This window comes from Melanotaenia boesemani, chromosome 11, assembly GCF_017639745.1.
Source record: "Melanotaenia boesemani isolate fMelBoe1 chromosome 11, fMelBoe1.pri, whole genome shotgun sequence".
NCBI lineage: Eukaryota > Metazoa > Chordata > Actinopteri > Atheriniformes > Melanotaeniidae > Melanotaenia > Melanotaenia boesemani.
In genome coordinates this window covers 6,265,213-6,286,380 of record NC_055692.1, presented here as the reverse complement: position 1 = coordinate 6,286,380, position 21,168 = coordinate 6,265,213, and the positions used below count along the sequence as shown (strand labels likewise).

The 21,168-nt window shown below is 36.7% G+C and overlaps 1 protein-coding gene across 1 annotated transcript in view; it reads left to right on the top strand.

Annotated features, from left to right (window-relative positions):
* The first annotated feature begins 3,774 nt into the window (after positions 1–3,774).
* The window catches only part of dmrt1 (doublesex and mab-3 related transcription factor 1), a 37,210-nt gene continuing 19,816 nt past the window's right edge, over positions 3,775–21,168 (top strand). The window contains exons 1-4 of the mRNA XM_042000097.1: positions 3,775–3,996; positions 5,250–5,421; positions 7,061–7,218; positions 15,435–15,606. Coding sequence (XP_041856031.1) covers positions 3,778–3,996; positions 5,250–5,421; positions 7,061–7,218; positions 15,435–15,606 — 721 coding nt within the window. The 5' untranslated portion in view covers positions 3,775–3,777. The remainder of the gene's footprint in view (positions 3,997–5,249; positions 5,422–7,060; positions 7,219–15,434; positions 15,607–21,168) is intronic.

Genomic DNA, 21,168 nt, shown 5'->3' with positions numbered 1-21,168 from the left:
AATCTAACATCAGGCCATATGTGGTTATTCTCTTCATGATGTAGTGTTATAAACTCTGATAATCTAGAACGTCTCATCCCATTACGCTTTCCACAAAAGCCAACATTTTAAAATAACCCTCCTTGGTCTTTCAGCTACAATGAAGTTACTTTACAGTTGACCAAAAAAAAAAATCTAATTACCATTTTCATATACTATTATAGACTAATTTAGCGTTAACCCCATTGAAACAGCCTTCTTTAAACTACAGAATTTATTACTGCATTATAAGATATCATTATGCTATAGAGGCAGTTAAACTCAATGTTGCAACCCTGCTTCCAGATCCAAGGACCTGAACCACCCAAGTGTAGCAGCTATTTAAATTGACAGCGTGATTCAAAGCTGCTTTGTAATGGGTAACTTTTCATCTCCCACTCCATTTGGCTGCAGTGATTTTAATTTGGTGCCTCAGTTCTTCACCTCCCTCTCTATAAACCCGCTGACTGGCTTATCGGTGTGGAGGTTAATTTATTCTAAGCTTAATCAAGCTTAGTAAATTAATTAGAGGGAATATATTTATTAATTTACCACGTGGCAATATAACATGAATAAATATACAAATATTATATTACAGCATAACTGCAAAGCCTATATCACAGTCATATCACAGTAAAACCACTGGTTAATACAAACTGAGTCATCAGGACATGACGAAAGCTGCCAAGGGGAGGGATATTTAACTGGGAAACTAACTGGCTATATGAAAAGAAATTCTGTTGCCACCCCATTAAAGTTCAATTATTTATTTACCACCTAGTTTCAAGAGTATACAGATAAATTTCACTTCATCAGCTGAAATGTAATATAAACGTTTACAAAACTTGTGAAATTAAATGGCATCTCAAAAAAGCTGCAACATGAGCATGTGTTAACCCCTCCTGTGATCCATCACTGGTTGAGCTACAGTATACAACTGAAATTTGATTGAATATTACAATCAGACTGCAGCCATCTAAAACCCATTGAAACAATGCAACAAAAAAAGACTAAAACTGTCCTACTTTAAGGGATTTCTATGAGGGAGCTTCTTTTTTCTTTCTTTCTTTCTTTTTTTTTACAAGAATAGTTCTTTAGACTGGGCTGCACGGTGGTGTGGTGGTTAGCACCGCAGCCTCACAGCAAGAAGGTCGCTGGTTCGAGCCTTGGTTGGGGGGAGGTTCGAACCTGGGGGATGGTGGCCTTTCTGTGTGGAGTTTGCATGTTCTCCCCGTGTATGTGTGGGTTCTCTGGCTTCCTCCCACCATCCAAAGACATGCATGATAGGTTAATTGGTTATTCTAAATTCTCCCTAAGAGAGAGTGTGTGTGTGAATGGTTGTTTGTCTATCTGTGTTGGCCCTGTGACAGACTGGTGACCTGTCCATGGTGTACCCTGCCTCTCACCTGTTAAAATGCTGGGATAGGCTCCAGCTCACCTGTGACCTGTAATGGAATAAGCGGTCAAGATAATGAATGAATAGTTCTTTAGGTCATATAAAAGAGCTTTCAGTGCCCCCACCCCCTTTTATTTAATGTGGCTAAAGTTACACACAGATTGATGTCAAATTGTTATGTTATGTCATAATTACACTTCTGAAATTCCTCCTTACTGGACTGTTACAAAATAATCCTTAAAATAAACTTTCTAAAAGCTTTGAAGGAAGTATTGATTAATGGTTTATAATATAGTTTTTAGGAGGCAGAATCTTTGGCTATCAAGTTTTTTTTTTATTTATTTTTTTTTTAGAACCAGCTTTAAGTAAGTTTATTCTCTCTACCTTTAAGATTTAGTTTAGTAATGTTGCCATAGGCCTAGATTGCAAGGTGACCTTATGAACTGGGCACCCCTCCTCAACCTGCTGTCTTTTCTCTTCACTCGCCAGGTATGTATTTGCCACTGTCTCTTCATCTTTCTGAAAGGTATCTCTGTTTACAGTATGTCCTCTCACCTCCCCAAACAATGAAGACAGATGACCACCCTAGCTGGATCTGGTTCAGTTTATGCAGCTGTTTTTGTTTTTTGTTTGTTTGTTTTTTTTTCAGCTGTTTATGAACTACCACAAATTGGAAGGACCTGGACTGAACTGGATTAAACAGGAAAGAATTTGACTAATAATAAACTGAATCTTAGATGCATTGATATTAAGACTTTAAAGCAAGTAAATTGATCCTAAAATGTTTAAAATCTATTTTGTTATAAGGTAATTCTGGTGGAACATATCAGGAGTGACTTATGGAAGAAATCTGGATGAAGTCTGCTGCTACAGGCACACATTTCCTTTTCTGTTGTTTCTTTTTCAATGCTGGGAATTACACTCACTGGCCACTTTATTAGGTCCACCTTGCAAGTACTAGGTTGGAGCCCCTTTGCCTTCAGAACTCTTTGTGTGATTGATCCAACAAGATGTTGGGAACATTCCTCAGAGATTTTACTCCATGTTGACATGACAGCATCACACAGTTGCTGCAGATTTGTCTGCTGCACATCCATGATGAGAATCTCCCGTTCCACCACATCTCAAGGGTACTTTATCCCATTTGCCTGGAAGACCTCCTTATTACAACTACCAAAAGGCCATGCCACCTCCACCCCTCACTTACAGTATTTCACTAAACCACACAGAAAATGATTGGAAGAACAAGGGGGTGCTGTTTTTATTTTTGACTGAGGATATATGTTTTAAAATTTGGTTATATAGCAGATTTTGATGACCCTCACTTATTCACTTTGTGAATGATAAAAAAAAAAAATAAAAAAAAAGAGTATCCATCTAAATTTATGTCTGTGAAGCTTTAATTTCATTTAACAATCACAGGCTCTGTACAGTCAAAACCTCACTGACCCCCTGTGCTGTTTGGGGCATCAGGAACCCCAGGTTAGGAACCACTACTCTATTGGATTGAGATCTGGTGACTATGGACGCCATTGGAGTAGTGTCACTGTCATGTTCAAGAAAGCGTGTGGAAATGATCTGAGTTTTGTGCCATGGTTCATTATCCTGTTGGAAGTAGCCATAAGAAGATGCTACACTGTGGTCATAAAGGACTGGACATGGTCAGCAGCTGCTCATTTGACATTTTCTTTTTGTATGACCATTTTCAAACCCTAGAGATGGTTGAGCATAAAAATCCCACTAGATCAGCAGTTAGTTGCAATACTCAGACCAGCAACCATTCCAACCTTCCTCATTCTGATGCACAGTTTGAACTTCAGCAAGTAATCTTGACCTTGTCTACATGATATATGCTATATGGTAACAAGTAATTTAATAGGCCTACCAAATAAACAAATAAATAATAAAAAATGTGGCCAGTGAGTGTATATTGGCAAATGATTATGATTTTAAATTCGTATCACAGCCTAATTTATAATAAAATTAAATCTGAGTGCTGTAATATGAATACATCGTCTAACATCTGCCTGTAAATCCTGTGGGAGATTATGTTAATAGTAACTTCACTGAGTGAGATATAGACAATAAAGAGGAATTATTAGTTTTATTAAAAGTGTAAGAGTGTAAATTCAGACTGATGCCTCTGTTCACCCAGGTGCCCGTCTGCAGTTTGTTTCCTCCCACGGGAGTTCAGGGAAGGTCCCACGCCTTTTTTCCCCCTCCACTGCACTATCAGCAGACGGGGAGGAGGGACTGTGGCCTTATAACCTCAGACTGGCACCAGTACATCATAAAGCCAGCCTACCCTGCTGGGACAAATTGTAACCAAACTCCCAGTGTAGCCTACAACAGAACCAGCAGCCATGAGCAAGAACAAGCAGAGCAAGCAGGTGCCAGAGTCCACCAAGCCCCTGTCTCCGTCCAAAGGCCAGAAGCCTCCCAGGATGCCCAAGTGCTCCCGCTGCAGAAACCACGGATACGTGTCTCCTCTGAAGGGACACAAACGGTTCTGTAACTGGAGGGACTGCCAGTGTCCCAAATGTAAACTGATAGCAGAGAGGCAGAGAGTCATGGCGGCGCAGGTAACCGTTATTTCTACTACCTGTTACCTCAAAACCCGCGAAAAGCAAAACTGTTTTCAGTGAAATAATAATTATTATTAATAGTTCTGTTGTTTTTAACAACTGTCAACGTCTTTCTTTTCGCTTTTTAGTTTAATAACACCAGAAATAGTACTAAAATCTCAGCTTAATTAGCTAACTTTTTACCCAGCTAACAATTAGCTAGATTTTAAACGATAAGCTAATGGTTTAAGTTGCCATATTTGTTGCTTTAAACAAAATGTTTATAAATAGAAATGAACTGGTTGGTAACTTTTTTTTATAAACTGTTGTCATTTAGCTTGTAACTTTATCATTTGTATCTTTATGTAGCAATTAAGGCAAACAATTTGGTAATTAATTAATAGCTCTTCAGCTTATTACTCAATAGTACATTTAAAACTGTACATAGATACAAAATATGTTGCATTAGTCAAATATCAAGAAAACAAAGACACAAACTTGCACAAATTTAAAAAGCTAAGAAGCAAAATTATTATTATTTTAGTAAATGTTACCAGATTCTCTGACTAAATTATTCCAATAATCAAAAATAATTAATTTACAATCATTTAAAACAAAACACAAACAACAAACAAAACAAAACTAAGCATATCCAGGTTAATTGCTGGTTTCAAAATGTTCCCAAAATGTTTTTCTTTAAAAGTAACTCAGTATTAAGTAATAAAGATACTCAGGTATCTGTAAAATCAAATAATAGGTAATAAGCGGTATATTTGCTGTTTTCATAAATCCAGCATTTAGTCTGTCTCATATGGCTTTTATTTATTTATTTAGACCTAGACAAAGGAAACCAAGTAAACATACTACATAAACAACGTGAAAGTTAAGTACAGAAATACCCTACAAATGAAACAGATTTATTTCATGCTCTATTTTTTGGGTAAAATTAATGTTGTGGTTTTTATGACAGATGAAATAAGGTTAAGGAAGTCACTGTAAAGTCTTAAAGGTACATCAGTTTTGGTTGTCAGTGATCTTTCTTACTTTCTATACTGAACAATAACGTTATTAAACAAGAAGGTATTTGGCAATTAACTAATTCATTCATTAATTAATGTATGAAATTACCATAATAATGTGTTATATATTATAGAAATTCCCAGTTCTTGTCAATGTATTGCATGTTTGATATGTTAAACATACCTACACATTTAATAAATTTATTCAACTTTTATTTAATAGTAAGCTATTAAATCCTCCCCTCCCTTCAGGTTGCTTTGAGGAGGCAGCAGGCCCAAGAGGAGGAGCTTGGGATTTGCAGTCTTGTGACTTTTTCTGGACCTGAGGTGTCAGTAAAGAACGAAGCTGGAGCAGACTGTCTGTTTTCTGTTGAAGGATGCTCCAGCACGCCCACTAGCGTCTCCACTTCTTTGTCTGTTGCAGGTAAAACACAGTAATCTGTCTGCTTAGTATCCATCCAGTGCCCCTAATTATCCTTTTAACTGTTGACACAGATCATGTTCGGTCACAGACTGATCATTCAGCTGTCTAAGAGCTGTAGAAAGTGTGGAAAAATGTCTATTTATACACAGATCTTACCAAAAAAATAGAATAGACAGAAACATTTAGATCCTGAAGTCCTGAAGATAAGCATAATTTCTGTTACTATTATGCCATTGTAGCATTGTTAAATATTTGGTTGCTAACAGTCACACAAATTAATAGATCATTTAAAACAATATTTATTTTCACTTTTTGAATATAAATATGCTATCCGTATATCCATTAATCCAAAGTTAATCAGAATATATGTTAAAACTGACTTGGTCTGTAAAACCCTAATGTTAATAGGCTGTATGCTTCATGTAGTTTTTATCGCTAAAATGTGCCTTTTCTGTAGTTAGTTTAGTAAAGATGACAGAGAAGGGTCAGTCTTAATGGCAGGAAGTTACTTGATGTACAGAGAACTGCACATTTTCAGATCGGTGTCGGCATCAATAACTGGGTTTCCATAGCCAATTTGATTTACATTTACAAGATGGGAGTAATAAATTGAGTAGAACATAAAAACTCATTAATGCACACCATCTACCGAGATGGGAACGAACAGAACTTTATGCAAACCCAACTACTCATTCTAGTTATAATATTAATGAAAAACCTGTGCATATACTATGCCTGGAAAAGCAATCAGACAATCAAACGTTTTGAATGAATCAAAATGAAAGTAATCTTGAATTTCTTATTGCAGGGTCTCTGAATGCTCACTAGACAAGGAAGAGACAGTACATGGAGCTGGCATTTAATGAAGGTCAAGACTCCCCATGCTTAGATTGGACTCTTCTTTGATTGTGTGAGAGTGAACTTTATTTTGGCAACAGACAGGGTGGACTGGTGGAAAAAAAGGAGTCGAGTACGCTCCGATACTGTGATGACAACAGTTACTGTAGAACAGGGGCAAATTATCATTATCTTTGGCTTCAGTGGTGCACAATGTCTTCATTGTGTTAGACCAAAAGGTCAGGGTCTTCCTGAGAAGAATGTGGCCTTGATGATAAGAAAAGAACAGGCGATAGTGCGTAATTATGTGGTAGTTTTCATCCTGACAGAACAATTCACATTTCTATATTCTGACAGTGTTTTGTGTCTTGTCTGCATATTTGACTCCAAACATGCCTTTCACCTGTAGATGGCACTGTTGATAATAGTTTGAGCAATTTTTGGACAGCATGACCAGACAATCCTGCAAATTTCCAATTAGATAACTTTTATCTTAATACCAAAGACTAATGTGAGTGTATTTTAAATAAAAGTTAGCTAAAAAGTATTTAAAAGTATTTAAATATTCTGACTAAAATGTAAAAGCATCATTGCTTGCTTTAGGTCTGCTGTTGGATGCAGGCATTGGAAAACAAATATATATTTGCTGCTTAATTTATTTACATAAATAATATCAAAATTGGTCTTTGTGCTTAAATCTAACCTCAGTTTCACCTTTCAGGTAAATAAATATCACTTCATTCTTTGTGCCCATCTTTGTCTTATCATTAGTTTCTTTTTTATCATGTCTTTTTTTTCCCAGGAAGTCACTCAGCATCATCTTCTAGCCCACCAACTACTGCCAGGGCTCATACTGAAGCACCGTCCGATCTGCTGCTGGAAACCTCTTATTACAATTTCTACCAGCCTTCACGCTACCCCTCCTACTATGGCAACCTTTACAACTACCAGCAGTACCAGGTAACCTACACTAACCTCACTGCTGTTCATCACTAAGACGAGTGGTTAAGCTTTTATAAAAGGCTGATAGCAACTGAATGTGTTTGTTCAACATGGGTTGAAGAACCATCTCATTCTAAAACTACTTGTTGGTGTTCAACCGAGGTCAGAAGAGGATTTTTGAATCAGTGTTCGAAGTGGTGGGTGAGCTCAGCAGGGAAATGTGTTTCAGTATGACTAATCTTATTAATATAGTCCTGTTTCCTCAAACCTAACCTGTAACTAGGGCTTAACTGTTGAGGGTCAAAAGCTGTTATGTACAAATTACCCAGGATATTTGGATATCTTGGTTTTTATATTGGTTTTATTATTATATTTTAAGAGAAAGTTGTGTCACTTTAGAGTCACCATAATGTGACTTAAAAACTCTTCTCATCTGACTTAATGGTATAGCTCAGGGATCCTTAATCCTGGTCCTTGAGGGGTGGTGTCCTGCAGATTTTAGAAGTTTCCCTGCAGCAACACACCTCATTCAGACTCAGACTGCTAATTATTCATTGATTTGAGTCAGGTGTGTTGCAGCAGGGAAACTTCTAAAACCTACAGGACAACAGCCCTCGAGGACCAGGATTGAGGATCTCTGCTGTAGGTATAGATCCTGCCACTTTTTCCCAGTGTATTTCCCAGTGTTTAATGTATAACATCATTTATCCGTAGAAAATAAAAAGGTAAAGTGCATAAAATAAGCTGAAAGTGACAAAAACAAACTTCTCTTGTGATGTAAAGCTGCATTACATTAACTTGGACCTTTTTAAGTTGAATAAATAGTCCCCTATCTATAAAACATATCTGACCAAGATCATTTCTGGGGCTTTTGGAGTCTTTCAGTAAGATTTTAATCTCATAGATTTGTACACAGCTGAACTGCAGAATGGTGACTTGGCCTCCCAGTTACAAGTGAGGGCCAGTCTCCCCACCCAAAAGAAACCCACTGAAGCTGTGACGATTAGTGGTTCAATTAATTAACAGCATAACTTTTCTTTTTGAGATAATCAGTGTGATTTTTAATTATTTCATGAAACTGGCCACTGACAGTTTCATGAGGCCGGTAAAGAAAAACAGAAGCTTGTGAACTGCGTGCTTCATGTAATTAATTGTCAAAATATACTCAAAAACATTGTTCCTATAGGAACAATGTTTTTGAGTATATTTTGACAATTACTCAAATAATATTTGCAATGTAAAGCTAGAGTCTGGAGAAAAATAAAGGATCCCCTCTTTCATGAAAAGGCATAAATAAAGATAAATGAATAAATACAGCCTCAGATGAACAACACATAACACGGATTAACAAAAGAAAAAATAAGCCAAAATGCAGGAACAGAACTACATACTGCCTCGCAGCATCTATAGGAATTAAGAGGGAAAGTTGCAGACACGTGCTGATAATCAAATTTCCCGGTCTGAAGCATTCAGGTATGAGTTAACACCATGCCAAGGACAAAAGACATGGATTGCTTACCAATCTGGGAAGGATTATGAGGTCATTTCCAAACAATTTGGAAGTGGAAAATGCAAAAACCCAAGAGTTACATCTCAGGCTTTAAAGGCCTCCGTTAGCATGTTAAATGTTAAAGTTCATGACAGTTCAATCTGTAAAAACCTGAACAAGTATGGTTTGTTTGGAATGGTGAAAGAAAGAAGCCTTTTCTTTCTAACAAAAGAACATGGCAGCACAGCTTAGCACAAAAACCAACAGTACCAACTGTCAAGCACTGGGGCAGAGGGCTGATGATTTGGGCTTGTTTTGTAGCCACAGGACTTGGACTTTGTAGTCAGTGTGGATCATGAACTTCTCTGTATATCAAAGCATTCTAGCGTTAAACGTGAGCTAAGATTAGGCTGAAACCGGCTCATGCAGCAGAACAACCTCAACTAGACTGAAATGCTGTGGTGGGATCTTCAGAGGGCCTCAATGAACTGAAGTGTCATTTTAACCAGTTATGTTAACACTATTACTTGATAATGTGAGAGACTGATAGTATCACACAGAAAACTATTACTTAGTCATTCTACAGGCTGTTGAATGATGACGGTGCAGTTTGATTTTCTCACGCTGTGTTTGCATTCTGACTCAGTTTTTGTTAGATCAGGATACAGTGTCATATATCAGCTGTTGTTGTTCAGCTGAAGTTGTATTTAATCCTTATGCCCTCCACAAGATTGACTAACCTCTGGACACATTTGTGTTAAAAATGTACACTCACAAATAAAAACTAACACTATATCATCATACAACAATATTTAATTATTTTTTCATATAAATGTCTTAAACAACAAAAATTTAATTGTTTTTGGTACTTTAACAATTTAATGCCAGTTTTTAATATTTGAATTATTATTTATTAAAAATAAAACCCTTTTTCATATAATAAATAGTAGAGGAATGGGGCTTTGGTGGTGATGTGATCCTTTATATGTCAAAGATTTGCAATAACATCGATTTATTCGCATTCATATTTTATATGAAGCATCAGATTTTATGTTAGGCACCTTCTGGACACAAAAGAATCGACAAAATCTGCTGTAAAGTCCCCATAAATCAATATGCTTTCAATTTCATGTCAAATAAGCAGTGATATTTTTACTGGATTCCACCAGATTCAACCATTTTTATATGAATGAAATATTTGTTTTTCCAGTTATATTATGGAGCTGAATGACTACCATGGGAGTGATTTAAAAAAAATCTGCTAAACAAAAGACTTTACCTGCTGCTATTCTAATGACGACTGAAATAGCCACTGATTCTGAGTGTGATAATGGAAGAGTGGATAATAAGCTGAATGTGTCCTCATGTAGAAACAGATTCTATGAAGGACAGCAAAAAGTTATGATGCTTCGCCGTTTTACTGAACACTAACTCATTTGAGCTTTTATTTTTCATCGCAGATGGATTTTAGTTTTTATTTACATGACTGAGCTTTAGGTATCACAGAAAGCAGCTATCATGTAACACAGTCTCACTGATTTATGCCTAAATGTATCTCTATTGTGTCAAAGGAGATGAGATTATTCACGAAGCAGATTAGATCTATAACTCTCCAGTGATCTGATGATGTGGTTTGTTTTTTTATGAAGAACATTTGTCCACCCCTGCTCCCCCACCACCCCACTCATTGGCAACATCTAGTTTTGGGGTCACTGCCTTCGCTAACCTGCAGGTGCTCAGCAGAGGCTGAATTGCAAAGGTTAATGGTATTGTCTGTCGGCAGGAGAACAAACCGCTTTGCCTCACTGCTCCAGGAAGAAAGTGAGCACATTAATGCTAATCAGTTAGCGCTCTTTAGCATAATTTAGCCATCCTCCTTTGTGATTTATGATTGTTTTAGGGAAGTTGTCAGGCTGACAGGTCTACGTGCTATGGTTCTTCAAATTCAGGGACCACTTTTTTATTCACACGCATATATTTATTTTTAATTAAGAGCTCATTATTTGAGGATGAGTCTCACTATGACAAACACAGTTTGTAACAAGAAAAATTGAATGAGGGAAAATCTTTTTATTTTATAGGGAAAAATGTGTTCCCTTTGTTTACTGTGTCTCCTTTACCTTGTCCTGAACGTTTACACTTTATTAGACTATAATTCAGTTTTAGTATTCCAAACAGAAGTGATTATCCTTGAGTTACTGAATTTAGATTTTGTCTCCATATTTGCAGGAAAATACTGACTTTCTACTGATTAAGTCAGCTTCTGAAGGTGAAAGTCAAGTCTTATATTACAATATCTGATAAAAGTGCACTTTTCATAGTTTTAAAAAGTCTATCGCTACATAAGCTTCTTTAATTTTCACAATTCTTATTTAAAGATTTAAATTTATTCATATAGTATATATTTAATTTTCCCACTGAAATTATGAAATTGGCAAAAAGTGTAAAATGCATTTCTTCTAAAATCATCAAGCTAGTCCAGGGTTAGTAGTTGTCATTATATAGTTCTCTGTAGGTCTGGAGATCCCTTCATAACATGTAGCCCCAGAGGAAACAATGTGGTCTTTATCAGTGGAAAGCCATCTACCTCCTCTTCTTCTCTGCTGTGCGCTCAGTCGTGCTTGGCTGTCATGCAGGTGGATGATCATAATATAAGGGTGGTGTAGAGCTTCCAGACAGGTGATGGTGCCAGATAAGAAGACAAGCCCTGTCAGGGCGGTGAAGATCCCCCCCTGGGAGTCAACAAGTTAGCCCAGGAGTTTATCGAAGGTACTGCAGATGTGTGGAAGCATTCATGGTGAGGAAAGTCCTGTCCACATCTGTCTCTCTTAAGTTATAAAATACACACCACTGCTGCCAAATTTCTTAAGTGAAATTTGCTTGTCCTGTTAATCTGACTGCAAAATAATGAAATGAGGCTTTGAACTGGATTTTTTAAAATTATTCATTTATTTTTTTATTTTTATGAAGTCATCATCAGATCATCTGTGATTGTGAGAGACAAAGAAATGGTTGTGCAAAATCAGTTTCTGATTTAATTTAGTGGAGAAGTCAAAGAGTTAAGCTTAAAAGGTTGACTTCTTAGAGGAAGAACATAAATACCTCCATACAAATAAATTCCACAAATACATCAAATGACTCTGCAGTGGTCCTTTATAGTTCTCAGCTCCAGCTGCTATCAGCAGTCATGTAAAAGCGACACCCACGTGGAAACACTTAGTTTTGGTAATCGTGCTGCGAGAGTGAGCAAAGCCCTGACATACAGTAAGTTTGAAAAACATACATTTATTGACCGCGGAGTCTCACATAGAGGTTCTGAAACTGAGAGGAGCAGCAACCTGACTGGTAGAAAGAAACAGGGTGGATCAATTTTCCCAGTCTTGCAGGGTTGACTGCTCATTTAAAACCCTACTGTGCTGAGCTGACCCCTGCAGTCCAAATTCTTCTTATTTTTCTTAGTAACTCAAGCTTATCAGTAATTGTGTTCCACCACAGCCGGTAAAAGGGTCAAAACCCTGTTGTAATAGTTCACAACACAGCAATAACTAGAATCTATTGCTATGAGTTGGACTACTCTGCTTCTCATGATGGAAAAAGAGTCAGTTTGTCTGTTATAGTGGGTGTACCAGTGTTTCAAACACCTACATGTTCTGATTTGGGGCTCAAAAGGGTAATAGTTGTGAAACTCACCGTAGCTTTGTTCACGCTCACCAAATTATGTGTATGTGAACTTAAGATTAATGCAGTTATGAATAATCTTATCATATTATTTACAAATCATATCAAATTGGCTTCTTTTCAGATTTAGGGATATAAAAAAGTGCTTCACAAAAAAGTAAAGCGCAGAAACATAAAAGTGATTTGGAAATAAAATTATCATTCATAGCAGTAAAAGGTGGAAATATACATGAATAAATAAAAATACATTAAAATAAAAACAAGTATTTGTTCTAAATGTTTAAACAAAGACAGATTTTCAGACTGGCAGCAGTGTTTTGGATTAATTGGATCATTTCAGGTGACTTGTTTGGACATCTAGCTCAAATAGCTTTACAGTAGTCGATCCTGGATATGATGAATGCATGAATCAGTCTTTCAGCATCACTTTGTAAAAATAAATAAATAAATAAACACTGTTTTTGGAAAAGTTAATTTATGAGGTCCATGAGACCAAAAATATTTATTTTTATTTGCATTCAAAGCTGATAATAGTAGGACATCAGGCTTTAATGTCTTTAACACAAGACTGAAGCTTCAGCAGTTTTCTCAGGCTTAATGGATAAATACAGCTGGGTGGCACAATAATGGAAATGAATTTCATATTTCTTGATGATATTGTCCAATGGAAATGTGTATAAAGAGAATAAATTGGACCCAGACTAGAACCCTTAGGAATACCGTAACACTCATACTCCAAGTGGATGTACATAAGCCAGAGGACATGCTTCATATCCTGTACTTTTTTACTATGTGACTTAAGCAAATGCCAGCTGCTTAAGTGACCAAATCAAATGTGTTTGGCCTATTTTTTATTCAACAGCTTTTTATCAAATCAGATCTTCAGTGTAATCAATACTCACTTCACCAGTATGTTTTCCACTGTTCACATCAATGACGTAATCAAATTACTCTGAATATTATTTTCCATAAGCAGACAAAAACAAGCCTTGTGTAAACAACTTTTACTAAAGCAGTTTTGTGTGGTCCTATATGTGTCCTGGGAACCTTAAGCTTAGTGTACTTTCAAGACTCCAGTCCAATCTCTGTTGTATTTTTCACAGCCTAATACAGGAGCCGAGTGTTGCTTAAATAACAGTTTATAAAGCTGTCGCAGAACTGATGGTGTGGACAATACGGGTGACATATTACAGGCTGACAGAAATCAAATTCCATAAAAATGAAATTGAAAACCCTCAGTGAGGCGGCCTTGCTGCTGAGTAGACAGCTCGTTTTAAAGTTTTCAGAGGACTGGAGAAAGCCGGCTTTTTGTGTTGCAGCTCATTTTTTGCAACAAGCCACGGACCGTGAAGTCAAACACTGTCCATTTCCTGTCAATTTAGGTTGTTAATTTGTTCCCTGTGAATTTCTGATGAATGATTTGAAGCCTAAACAATGTTATTGATATGATATTGGAAAATGGAAAAAAATAAATTTTATTAAGTCACAGTGATTTATAGCTGCTTATATAGACCAGTTTAATGGATCTTGTGTAAATAATAGAGATACTGTCATATGGCAGATGCAAAAAGAGCTTTAAATACTACAACAGAAGGTTGCATTTAATATATTTATAAAAACAACAACAACAAAACAAACAATAAAAAAATATGTAAATATTAAACAAGTGTTTTGGGGGAAAAATGAATGAGACTGCAAAGTTACTTGTTTCTGCATTTGTAATAAGAATGGTTGACATATTAGGTGCATTTCTGGAACCTGGAGGCTGAGAAACCGCACTACACAACTTTTTATTCCAAGACATGTGACATTGCAGATGAGTTTCACTTTATGCACCATGTCACATGCGAGCCAGCGGTTATAAACACATGCGCACTGTGGCTGATTTAGCAAAGAAATGCAAGAAGACAAGGAGGAAGAGAGGAAAAGAAAGAAAGAGAGGGAGAGCAGGAGATAAGACGAGTCAAAACAAGACTGCTTCAAATAATAAACATTTCCTTAAACCTCATCATTGTTCACAATAATTTAGTAACCATCAAGGTCTTTAGGTAAGAATGCACCCAAATAAAAAAAAAATTAGGCACACTGGTTCTGAAAGTCTGTCTGGAGCCCAGAGTCAAGTCAGCCATCATTCACTGCTGGAATTCATCTGCGCACTGACCACAGTAGGGCTGCAACTAATGACATTCACATAGATAACATGACGGATGGTAATGTCAAGGAATTTTCTTCCATATTGGACATGTTTGGTTTATGGCAACATGTAAAATAACCGACCCACATTCGAGGTCACATTCTGGACCTGGTAATATAAAAAGGTGTTGATATTTCTTCTGTTGCTGTCACTGACTTGGCCTTCTCTGACCATTTTTCTATTTTGTTTGATTTACTGATCACTCAGAATGTCCAACCAACCTGTTCCTCTGTTAGGAAGAGGTACATTAAGCCACTCCTAAAGAAAAGGACTCTAGACGCCTCTATAATGAACGATAGACCTGTCTCTAACCTCTTTTTTATTTTCAAGATTATTGAGAAATTTGTATTTGTATAAAGAAAAAAAAAATCAATCAACCCATAAGAGCCCGACGCAACATAATTGTCACATACATTTTCTGAGACATTTTGATTCAATTTATGGTATAAACTTTGCTCAAAATCCTGTTGAACACAATCTGATACTTGTCTTCTGTCCCCTTATAGATACACAGAAGCAGAAAACCATATTATAATATTTTTAATATGTCACATGGTAATAAATGCTAGATATCCCCTCCCAAAAAAATGTTAATTTTTTTGTTACATTTTGTACATTTTTGTACATTTTGGCCAAATAAAGACCTCAGATTTAAAAAATTTGACTTTTCTTACCATTTTTTAATGGGTTGGGCCTTAATGAGTCAAAGTCAGAAACTTTTTGCTGCCCTTTTTTGTCATTACTTGACATCAAACTAAAAATCTCTATAACTTTGTAAGACATTTGAATGACTGCCACCTAATAAATCTAAGATACTGTCTGTGAAATCCAGTACATTAAAATGTATTTTGTCATTTTGTTTGTATGAAACAGATGCCCCACAATGATGGCCGACTATCTAGCCACAACATGTCCTCTCAGTACCGCATGCATTCTTACTACCCCGGAGCCTCCTACCTGACTCAGGGTCTGGCCTCCACCACCAGTGTGCCCTCCTTATTCAGCCTGGATGACAACAACAGCTGCTCTGATTCCATGGCAGCTCGTGAGTGATGCAAAAACACTCAAACACACACTTCTCAGGCCCCATAAAGTTTTACCCAGAATTTATCAACAGTACATTGAAGGGAGGATTGCACTCAAGTCAGGAGTGTCATAAAATTAAATTTTTACGTTTACCATAGTTTTTACTTCTTATTTTACTGCAATTGCAGTAGTTGGGATGCAGATCTGAATCAGGTGTTCCATTACTTTCAAAGGTAGGAATTTAAGAAGAGTGAACTTTAAAGCTACAGTCGATGGGGATAGTTTAAGGTGGTGGTTTTAAAACGATCAGAATCTTCATATACGTACAAGGAGGATAAAGTGGTTTTTGGTGGTTCGCTGCTATGCAAGGCACCTACATGCCCAAAATTAGCTTCTTTCACGGATATAATGTCGAATTCAGATTTCTAACGTGGTATGAATACTAACTTTGTTGTTCATGCGATACTGTGTTAAAAAATGTATGTGCTAATTTCCAAGATTTATCTCTTCATTAATGGTTTAATTTTGACAGCTGTGGTAATAAATCCCAAATTTATTTGATTAATGTAGACTATATATCTTGTAAAATGATCTGGCGACCCCCTGAAATGATCTCACAAACCCCATGGGGTCCTACCAGTTTGAAAACCACTGGTTTACAGGATGACTGTGTATATTAGCACTGTTACCTATTCTCCTTTAGAGTTATTAAATGGGACTACATGAACATATTCAATGGCTATTAAGTAGTTGTTTTAAAACTGTCACAACACTGAACAGCTCACAGTGCAGCTTTGTTTCTTTTCATCTTGTTTACTCTTGAAGGAGATTCAATCTTTGATTTGTGCAGCAGCAGATTTCTGGCACTTTGCATTACAAATCTTAGATGATAATCTCAGCACTGATGGTAGTTGCCTGGATTTTATGCCTTTCTTAGTTTTGGTGAATGTGGGTAAATCAGATTGTGTGTGTTGCTTCATATGTTGAGTACAATCCTTTTGGAAAGTGAGAGAGAGATGAGTGAGGATCCAACTTAAAGTGGCAGGACAAAGAAGGATATACAGTTGATTGACATGCCTTTTAAAGTGAAAGTTTACTGGGAATGAGGATACATAAAGAGCTACTGCAACAGTGTCTTTTTGGGTATTCATCGCTTCTTCATATTTGAATTTTTCATCTATATTAACCACCTGCTTTAACAGAGTTTTGAGAGCACAGATTGAAATAATTGCATTTGGATATTATGTCATGTTTAGTTTCAAAGCACAGCATGGCATTCTCTTTATTTGAAACATGAGGTCAAGAGGAAATGGGCCAATGTAGTAATGTAATGTAGTCTGCATGTTCCAGATTTAGTGAATTAAAATTAAATAGTTGTAAAAAAAACGCCTGTAGATGGATGGAGTGGATTCCTTTGTGTTACGGTGGTGGAAGTCACTGCTCATGCTAATCTTTCTGTTTTCACTCCAAAAGGAAAAGCACCAAATCTAGCTTTAGGATAGTCAGTCCCTCCAGGAATTTGAGATGTTGCAATCACAACTATCCTTGCCAATTCAGCCAATCCTGGTGATTTCTGTATGTCCATGCAGTTTTGTCCAATTACTTTAATAATAATAAAAAAACAAACAAACAAACAAAACAAACTTTGCTTCTAACTTGTTTTGGTGGCACACTGACATTGATTATATACATTTCAGGAGCCTTTGTTGCCCTTCAACATCCCGAAGCTTCCCTCTTCTTTAAGACACCATATCACACACCAATAACAGGATATCAACACATCAGACTTTTTTAATGACTAATTCATCAGAGAAACATCTCCATTACCAGAGGATGTGAGGAAAAGTTTATCGAGAAAGTAAAGGAGCAAGAAATAAGACAAGAATCATCATCAGACTGACTTTTAGTGGCTGGATTGAGCTCAGAGAAGAGACAGGATGTAGAATGAATGCTAATTTAGCCATCATGCTATGTGCTGCATTAAAGCAGCCCTACTGCGTTATCCGATATACTCTACTCACAAAAAGTTAGGGATATTTTTTGTATGATATCAGAATATACCTGAAATACACTATAACCCTTATCCATTAACCTAATTGGCCACTCTCTAAACTTTTGAATGCACATGTTCAGCTGTTCAAAGATTAAGTATTTGATCTGTTGCAAATACTGAAAGAATACAATTTGTATCCCCTTTTCATTTTTTGTACTTCAGGAGCAGTCTGCCAAATGCTGAAATGGTCTCTCGGTTCAATAAATCATGTTAGAATAGAAGAATTAAATTTTTTAAATTAATCGTTTGAAATACATTTCAGGTGCTTTTGCAAAACTAACCCAAGAAAACAAACAGAAAAATGCAACATACCCGAACAAATCCAACATATTTCCCTTGAGGACCTCTTACATACAAATACTAAAAAGCCATGGACCCCCTGCCCCACCTGCGCTGAAACCATCCTTGGTTTTATGGTGAGATTCTTACCATAAAGAATGTATTCTGGCTGAGTCCTGTCCTTCGATAGAGCCAAAGTTAAATTAACAACATACACGCTTACTTTTTTTCTTAAAATAGGCACAATGTGTGGACATTGATCACAAATGCTCTGAATGTTCAAAGCTTCGGGGACCCCCTGTGCTCTTTAGGTGACACCCTTGGAGGGTCACAGACCAGCTAGTGTTTCCAATCCCGCTGAGTATCTGTTGGGAACAGTTTTTATAAACCTGCGAGTCAAATAAGGTTTTTGCTGAATGTAAATAAAACAGAAGGCAGATTTCCAAACATTAGTGAAACAAATCGGAAGGGATCCTCTGAAAAACTGCTAGAGAACACATTTCAGTTGACAGGTTTGAAGCCAATAAACTAGACTGTGTGTTGTCACCAGAGGGTGGCAACAAGCCTTTATGATTTGTAATTTTTCAACAGCAAAATTTACATTTTAATTATTGTTTACTGTCATGATTGCAAATACAGTTTTAATCAGAGTTAGATAATTTTTTTTACTAGTAGTCTATTTAATATGAGCTTTAAAAGACATCTGACACTTGTGTAAAGCACATTCTTCTCCTGTTTAATCAACTTTATCTGCTATCTCCGAAGCAGTTTTAAGTTTCTAATTTTAATATATTTCTATTCCTGTACCTTCGATGATAATGTTAAAAATGCTTCCACCACAAATCTTATTTGTTGTGTTTCAGATCCATCATACTCAAGTCCTTTTATTACTGTGTTAAAAAAAAAGAATATTTTCAGGAATTAAAAGATGGCGATTGTATTTTGTATATGATCACTTATTTAAAAGAACATAGGGTAAGAGCATCAATAGTACAGCCTTATAGTAACATCCTTCTTTCATTAAAAAAGACGCTGACACCACCAGCATCACAAACCTAAAGACCCCCACAGTTCCCCTTATACCTGTGTTTGTTTATGACTTTCACCTGTTCTTCTGCTGTGAGGGTCCCACGTCAGCCCCCTGCTGTGAAACGCCATGCTCCATTACAAGATAACAACACTCTCAGCGGGTGGTCCCCACATTTGGTGTGTACTCAGACTCGACAGAAAAAAAACTTCCTAAATCAATGGCTTACCACCTTTTTCTGAGTATTGACCTTTTAAAAAAATAGTATTAACCTGTAAAATCCTCATCAAAGGTTTGATTCATCCGTTATTCCATATGTTAAATCAAACTGACTTTCTTTTATTGAATTAGTTCATCTGAGTTGTTCAGATTTAATTAAATTTAACCCAATATGCAGAACAATGCAGGGAGAGAGGGAAACACACTGAATGCAAAAGCAACACATCTTACATTTTGGGTAGTTGAAGTTCAGAATTAGTTGATGTTTTGAAACTTTATAATTAAAGTATTAAAGTAATTCCAAATTGATGTTTATTTGGAAAACATGTTTAAAGATCTGGGGGTTGGGAAGGGTTCTGATAGGACAGGGTTATACTTATGTCTACCGGAAGTAAACAAACTCCAGTTCCTGCTGCTTTTCTTTTTGCCTACAACATGGAAGAAGCATTTTTCCTTTCATTTTAATCATAGTTTTGAAGCAGCAGCTCGACACCAGCATACCATTTCACTTTCGTCAGCTGAGGAGGAGAAGGGAGATAAAATATGCGCGTCATCGCAACAGGACAAGGGAACAAGCATGCTCAGAACAACTGGAATTAATTTCTGTCTTCATCATCAAATACAAACAAAATTTTTAGCAAATGCTAAACAGTCAACAGGAATTTCCATTCTGCAAGCTCCATCAGAAATTTGAACCAGGAATCTAACTACCACTAATATATGTAGAGAGAGAGAGAGAGAGAGAGAGATCAGCACTAGTAGCGGGACTGTTGTCATTCAGGTATTTAGGCCACTAACGTTACCAAGCAGCCCAGATAAAGATTTCAAACTAGCTGGCTAAGAATATGTTGTTGGCTTGAACATAACAGTGGTGACATAAACTGTACAAATTAATGTATGGTGTTTGCCGTTTTGATGCCGTTTCTAACACAGCAGCAGTTTGAAGAGGAAATTAATAGGCTTCTTAAAATTTTATGGCACAAAACTACCATGCCCGTCTGATGAGATCAACAGGAAAATTCTATTCTATTCTATTCTATTCTATTCTATTCTATTCTATTCTATTCTATTCTATTCTACAGTCATTAAGCAGACACTTTTATCCAAAGCGACTTACATTTGAGAGTAAGAAAAACACAAGCAAGAATTCAAACAAGATGGGACGTTATCATTAAGTTGTAGTCTGACTGCTGTGAGTCCAGGTGGACCCAGGTGCTGTCATGTAGTGCTGGAGGCAGTGCATAACTTTACATAAGTGCATAAGTTTTTTTGTAGTTTTTGTAAGTCATTTTGTTTAAATACAAACATTACGATTTCATCAATCAATATCATCTTGGGCATAAGTGCACACAGCTTATTCAGTACTTGGTTGAGCCAGAGAACTGGACAAATCTTTCTAACTCATTCTGTTGAGTAGAAGAGTTAAGCTAAGTGTGGAAATGCTCCTTAAACAACTGAGTCTTTTGCTTGCTCTTAAAAGTGGATAAGGACTCTGCGGCTCAGACGGAGTTTGGTAGATTGTTGCACCACAGGGGGACAACAGAGAAGAAGAGTCTAGCTACTGATTTTGCGTGACGTTGTGTTGGGAGCACTAGGCATTTTTCGCTGGCAGAGCGTAACTGTCGAGAGGGAGTGTAGCTCTGGATTAAGGAGTGAAGGTAGACAGGAGCCGTTTGGGTTATTGTTTTGTAAGCCAGAAGCAGAGTTTTGAATTTGATGCGTGCTGCAGCTGGAAACCAGTGAAGGGCGATTAGCAGCGGAGTGACATGAGCAAGTTGCATAAAGTTAAATGTTATCCCGGGGTCACTCATTATTAATGTATGGAAAAGGTATGTGTGGTCATGCGTTAGTTTAGCACACATTTAGTTGCAATTATCTTTTAATTTGAATGCATTTTAATGTTAAGAGTAATTATAGAATAGTAACTGAGCTTACTGGGTTGCTGATTCATTTGTATTCGTGCCACGATTTAGGAATGCATGGCGCCTAGTTTTGTTTTGTTT